This window comes from Trachymyrmex septentrionalis, unplaced genomic scaffold (assembly GCF_001594115.1).
Source record: "Trachymyrmex septentrionalis isolate Tsep2-gDNA-1 unplaced genomic scaffold, Tsep1.0 scaffold29, whole genome shotgun sequence".
Classification (NCBI taxonomy): domain Eukaryota; kingdom Metazoa; phylum Arthropoda; class Insecta; order Hymenoptera; family Formicidae; genus Trachymyrmex; species Trachymyrmex septentrionalis.
In genome coordinates, this window is record NW_017305451.1 from 1,955,607 (window position 1) to 1,962,385 (window position 6,779).

The following is a 6,779-nucleotide window of genomic DNA, read 5'->3' on the forward strand; positions in this document are numbered from 1 at the left end:
CGCGCGCGCGCGCGCGCGCGAATGTCGCATTTATTCTCATTTTACTTTTCCTGTTCTGTCATCAGTTTCCACGAAGGCACTGGCTGGTGCGAAGAGCCTCGGTGGGTTTTTGTACAGCGCCGTGAACAAGGCCGGGAAGACCGTGGTGGAAGCCAGCGCGAAAATCAAGAAGACCGTCGAAGAGAACGTGAGTTTTTTTTCTTCATTGTCACTATAATCTTATAAACGCACCGATCGATCCGGTTTTAATGACTCTTGTTATCACTATCGTTCAGACGATTTTAATCGGATAATGAGATATCCTTGAGATTTATTCGAGATACAATTTAGTATCAATCACTTTTAATAGTGATACATTAATTGATAAACGAATAATTTACTATAAACTTTGTTCAAAGATAATATATAACGTAGATGCAACAATTGGTCTATTATTATTAACCTATTATTTATGTTAAACCTACATTCATTTGTAACGATTGCAAATTGATGTGTTAGTCATACACCAACTTCTGGGAATTGATCGATAAGTGTTTTGCTGTAGTTTTTACTTCGAACTACTTCTTTTTTACTATAACTGCAGAGCTATTTATGCGCGCTCGTTTCGTACCGTTACGTGCACAAGCAAATTGATAACAGTTTTAATATTCTTGCCGCGTATTATTCGATGTTTTCGTGCATCGAAACATGTGAAATTTTTACATTGTACATTTGCCGCTCGTGCCACCGTCCTACGTGAGTATGGATAAATTTGAAGTATAGCAAGGAATACTAGAGAGAGATAGGAAAGCAAACTTATTTTGCAAATGTTTTCCCGCGGATGTAAAAAAAAAAAAACGGTATTTGCGCAAATATTTTCTTTTAGAAATAAACAAAATAAATGGCGAAAAAGAGTCGACGCATAATATATTTAATTAAAGATAATAGTCATAGATACATAAAATAAAAGGAAAACGGCGCATATTAATATATAAAACAAACAAGTTTCGGCTGCTGGATTGAGCCCTCCTCAGATGTAAAAAGAATATAATCCGAAAAGACATAAAAGATTACAACAACAAACAAAATAATAATAAATCAATAACATTCAGTGACGCAACATTTTTAACGCGCGGAAATCAGCAATTGTGATGGATCTCGACGTAGCCTAATGTTGTATTTATATGCGATGGGGCAATCAAACCGATGTTAAGAAACATAGTCAAGTGCTAACTGAAAAACGGAAAAGGAAGGGAACTCATAAGAAACAAGTAAACAACTTAAAAACTGAAAAACTAAACACGCCGCAGATAAGAAGCAAAGTGCTCACTCACCAACGTATCCGAACAGGAAATGAGAACCGCCGCAATGCATGACAGGTGTGAAAACCCATGGCAATGATAGGGATGTAATCGTCGAAGTCAGACATGTCAACATCGCACGTGACACCGACCGCTCGCTAAAACGGAACGCGACGCACTGAGAGAGGAGACGGGTCGACAGGATCGAAAGTCAGACTTTGTTTATAATCGGCAGATATGCCTTATTAAGACCCTCGGTGTCAGTCTGTAAATTAAGACTGTTCCTCTGTTTTTTAATATGTAGCATCTCCGAAATCAAACGCTTTCTATACGAAGGCTCCTCGTCTAATATCAGAACATTGTCCCATTGAAAATCTAAACTGTAAACTGTAGGCGCGGATGGAATGCATTAAATCGCTCTAATAACACATCGATCTGAGAGGGGGGCAACGCAGTGCATATGTCGTCAACGTATCTATAATAGAATAGAATGTCCAAATTCACAGACATCAAGGACACCGTCTCCAATCTCCTCAACACCAAGTCCGCTATCACCGGTGATATTGGAGAGCCCATGGGGGTGCCAAAGCTCTGCCTGTAAAAAAAGGCACCATCTTTTCATTAGTCGACAGAGCCTTTTTATTATCTGACGTTAGGTTTCACACAAAAAATTTGACCTCCATCATTGACATTTTACTTCTGAATGACTATCCACTAGACTTTATTTTTGACTCCATCAATCATAGGATCAAAAATTTGATTAGAAATAGACACAGATTATACGATACCGCGACTGACAATGACTTAACTAATAAGTCTACCTCTTGGCTTACGGTGCCTTTCATTCCGCTTCATACGGAGAAACTTAGAACTTTGAATAAAAGCAAAAGTGATATCAGGGTGGCCTTCCGCAGCCCTAACAAAATGGGCAAATACATAAGAGTCCAGAAGGATTCTTGTCCCAGCACATCGAAAAGCAACGTTGTTTATAAAATTTTATGTAATGATTGTGACGCTTCTTACGTTGGACAGACGGGCAGGCAATTAAAAACCAGGATTACCGAACATCGTAATCATATTAGACATAAAGCTTCTGCCCGCTCTGTCATCACCGATCATAGGTTGAGTCACAATCACGATTTTCAATGGGACAATGTTCTGATATTAGACGAGGAGCCTTCGTATAGAAAGCGTTTGATTTCGGAGATGCTACATATTAAAAAACAGAGGAACAGTCTTAATTTACAGACTGACACCGAGGGTCTTAATAAGGCATATCTGCCGATTATAAACAAAGTCTGACTTTCGATCCTGTCGACCCGTCTCCTCTCTCAGTGCGTCGCGTTTCGTTTTAGCGAGCGGTCGGTGTCACGTGCGATGTTGACATGTCTGACTTCGACGATTACATCCCTATCATTGCCATGGGTTTTCACACCTGTCATGCATTGCGGCGGTTCTCATTTCCTGTTCGGATACGTTGGTGAGTGAGCACTTTGCTTCTTATCTGCGGCGTGTTTAGTTTTTCAGTTTTTAAGTTGTTTACTTGTTTCTTATGAGTTCCCTTCCTTTTCCGTTTTTCAGTTAGCACTTGACTATGTTTCTTAACATCGGTTTGATTGCCCCATCGCATATAAATACAACATTAGGCTACGTCGAGATCCATCACAATTGCTGATTTCCGCGCGTTAAAAATGTTGCGTCACTGAATGTTATTGATTTATTATTATTTTTTTTGTTGTTGTAATCTTTTATGTCTTTTTGGATTATATTCTTTTTACATCTGAGGAGGACTCAATCCAGCAGCCGAAACTTGTTTGTCTTATATATTAATATGCGCCGTTTTACTTTTTATTTTATGTATCTATGACTATTATCTTTAATTAAATATATTATGCGTCGACTCTTTTTCGCCATTTATTTTGTTTATTTTATTTATACATAAAGAGTCTTTACACCGTTGTTATTTATTTTCTTTTTGCTTTTCTGCCCTTCGGAAATTCGTGAACCCGGTGATAGTTTTTTTCTTCTTTTATCGGCTTCACTGCGCTTTGTCGTTGTCGGCTCGTAGGATTTATTCTTTTGTAATGTACGGATTGATACATGTATAGGTATGTATTCAATCCGTGAATACGATGACCCATGAGAATTCGGTAAACACGTAAACGACAGCACTTCCGCATACGTGTTGTATAATAATTTTATATTTCGGAAATTAAAGCAACCTTCCCAAATGCTTACAGTCAGCTGACTTGTCTTGTCATGAACTTAAACTTGCAATATCGGGAATGTAATACTCAGTATATAGGTGAGTCAATAAGTAACTTTAATTTTGCCCTTAGAAATCAAGACATCGAGGTTACTTATTGACTCACCCAAGTATATACACGATACATTCAACGAAGTTCAAGTTGACATCTTGGAATAATAATTCAGTAAAATTCTCATAGGATTGGCTCTAGAGGGAAAACAATGCACGCAATACCTAATGAACATATCGCTACTTCTGTAATCGCTTTAAAAATCAACATGTCAAGTTCTTATTTATTGTGTCATCTATACTTAAACGGCTGTCGCCGACTGTGGAAACTCGTATCGATTAGAAAACCTGCTGTCGTTGCATTTGTGCATACATTTTGTACATATGTGCTAAGCAAGAAATGTTGATATTGACGAATTCTCTTGTACGATAAATTATTAAAAATGCGCGAATGGGCGAAATTTATTTCGCGTCCGTTCTTTTTCGAAATTGTGCAGACCGCTGACATGAACCGACAATGCGTCCAGCCGAAGAAACCACTTTTTCGTTTATACTCTGGTTACTGTGAATGGCTATTGGGGGTTTTTGCTCATTCGCCTCATGTATTTTTTTTTTTTTTTTCGGCCATTGAACGATACAAGTTCGCGATAGCCTAAAACGGCGTGCGAAATGTAGGTCTTTAAAGCGCACCGCTATGCGATTCGCACTGGGATTTTCACACGATGGATTTATCTATCACGGTGTACATTGCTTCGGAAAAATCAATGGATTCGCACTGTCAAATGGTTTCTCTTTATAATAGATTAATTCGTACCTGACATTTATAATGACCTCTACACAGAGAGAATAACTGAATTAATAATAATTGCAAATTAATAGTAATTGATTATAAAATAATAATAGTTTGTATAATTTGGTCGATATATAGGGGGATCTGTTATAATTGTTGCATTTACCTTAACAATATCTATTTTGGAAATTAACGAAAGGTCAAAACTTTTTATATATGATGAAAATTGTTGCAATAATTTTCAAATTATATGCGACTAAAGTGAATTGATCGGTATTACATAGTTTACTAAATCAAGTTTATTTTTTATTATTTTTTTGTTTATAGTTCAGATGTGAAATGATGAAAAGCCAATATATTTAAGCTGAAAATGATTAAAAATGATATGATATGTAGTATAGATAATTATGAGCATGAATAACTTTATGCGAATTTATCATTGGCCCACTTCGATTGTTTATCTCGAAATTTATTGCGACCTCGACATTTCCGTAATTGCAAATTTTCAACTTCAATTAATCTCTTCAGAAAAATATATTCCACTCCTTAGTCAAGCCTTCGTCAAGTTAATGTTTTTTATATTTATACGTTTAACAAATAAACAGTTTTAATAAATAATATGACGATAAAAGGGATGAGAACTATCGAATAGAGTCACAGTTTTCTCGGCTTCCTGTCGGGTACGTTTCTAATGGCAGTGATTTACCATTGTTGCAACCACTTGCACGTTCTCTGGTACTCACATGCACGTGACGTGTAATTTCTCAAGAGACCACGGTGCACCACGCGTACGCAGCATCCACTTGTCCAGCGATAGTCTTCGATTACGGTTTGCACCCCAGGGATACCCAATGTCGTTTGATCAGTTTGATGCTTGTTGATGCGTCGTTAATATAACGAAGCTGCAACAATTCACGTAAATGAAATGAAACAGACTTTTTAAAAATTAATAAAATTTAAAGATAGGATCGTACATCATAACGACGTTTATTTTTCTTTTCAAGTTTTTTTTCTCTTTCTTTATATTATTTTTAAATATAACGTATAATTATTTACCAAAATAATAGAATTAATTTAATTATAACGTTTGTAGTTATTGCGAATAGCAACGCCATAATGGCAATAGTACCGTCAGTAGTTTTAACGATGTATCACATCAAACTTAACAATTTTGCCCTTTAAACTTTGGCTTTAATTTCAACTATATAAATTTAAATTACACACGGATACATGTAGAGAGCATAAATTTCCGCGTATAATAAATTCACTCGACGCTGTTACCAGGTACCGTCGAGCACGTATGGTTATCGTTGTAACCAACGTTACAGGTTGGATGTCCTTTGAATAGATACTATCACGTGACAAGTATCGGCAAACAAAACGACACGAGACTCATCGAATGTACAAGCATCGCATCTGTGTTCGGTAACACGGAATTACAGGAACGCTGTAATGTATAAATCAAAATTGCATGCGTGTATGCTTTTTACGTTTGTGTGTCATCGATTACGATCGATAACATTGACAGGAAATTTTGTCATACACGTTATTATCATACAATCGATTCGTTTTACAGATATTATTTTGCTGAGTTATATTAAATTGGTAATAGTTTATTTATATAAAATTGTTTCGTTTATTTAAAATTCAAGTTCGAAGTTACTTTACTAAAGTAAATTTACGTAATAACGCATCCATTCTCGTTTGCGTTCGTTTTATTTCAGTTACGTCTAGAAATTTATCTTTTAGATTAAAAATGAACGAATCGCGTATCTTGCAGATTTTCTCTGTAGATGTATAGTCCCAAGTCGATACTGTTATTAATATCTTCCGGAAAAGGCGATGGTACTCGTCGACCCATTTTCTGTTACACGTTAAAGCGGGACGATTCTATTGCTTCTTTTATTTTCATAGATGCTCCGTTGCGTTTTATAAAATCGGATGCACTGAATTTGTTACTCTTTATAGATTTACAAAGCTGAGACAATAACGGTGATGTTTTGAAACATATGCTGAAGATACGATCACGCCGATACGTAACAAGATTCTATGTTTTCGTTCATTATTCCATCGCGTATTTCATTATTGAATTATGTAGACACCGAAGCGATGGTGCAGGGTTGCTTTTGTTACAATATAATAACGATGTGGTGTAATTTTATCCCGTAGCTGAATACGAAGCAATTTATCCGTAACTTTACATTATCAGTTTAGTTTCAAATTGAACAGGTTTTAAGTCAAACAGGTTTATTTAATCAGCAATTTATATTACGTTCACGATTCATGTGTTCTGTGTTTATTTCTTGTTCTTCGATTTCACTTTATCGTTATTGCGGAACAAAAATCTTTTACACACACACACACACACACACACACACACACACACATACACATACATTGTTCGTTTTATTATTTTTTTATTTCACATCATTCTTTCTTTAATTCTTTTCAC

At 36.1% G+C, this 6,779-nt stretch overlaps 1 protein-coding gene across 3 annotated transcripts in view; it reads left to right on the forward strand.

Moving 5' to 3' along the window:
- LOC108749456 (synapse-associated protein of 47 kDa) overlaps nucleotides 1–6,779 on the forward strand; it is a 71,659-nt gene that overhangs the window by 20,098 nt on the left and 44,782 nt on the right. For all 3 annotated transcript variants that reach the window (XM_018488192.1, XM_018488193.1, XM_018488194.1), the window contains exon 4: nucleotides 66–187. In XM_018488192.1, coding sequence (XP_018343694.1) covers nucleotides 66–187 — 122 coding nt within the window. The remainder of the gene's footprint in view (nucleotides 1–65; nucleotides 188–6,779) is intronic.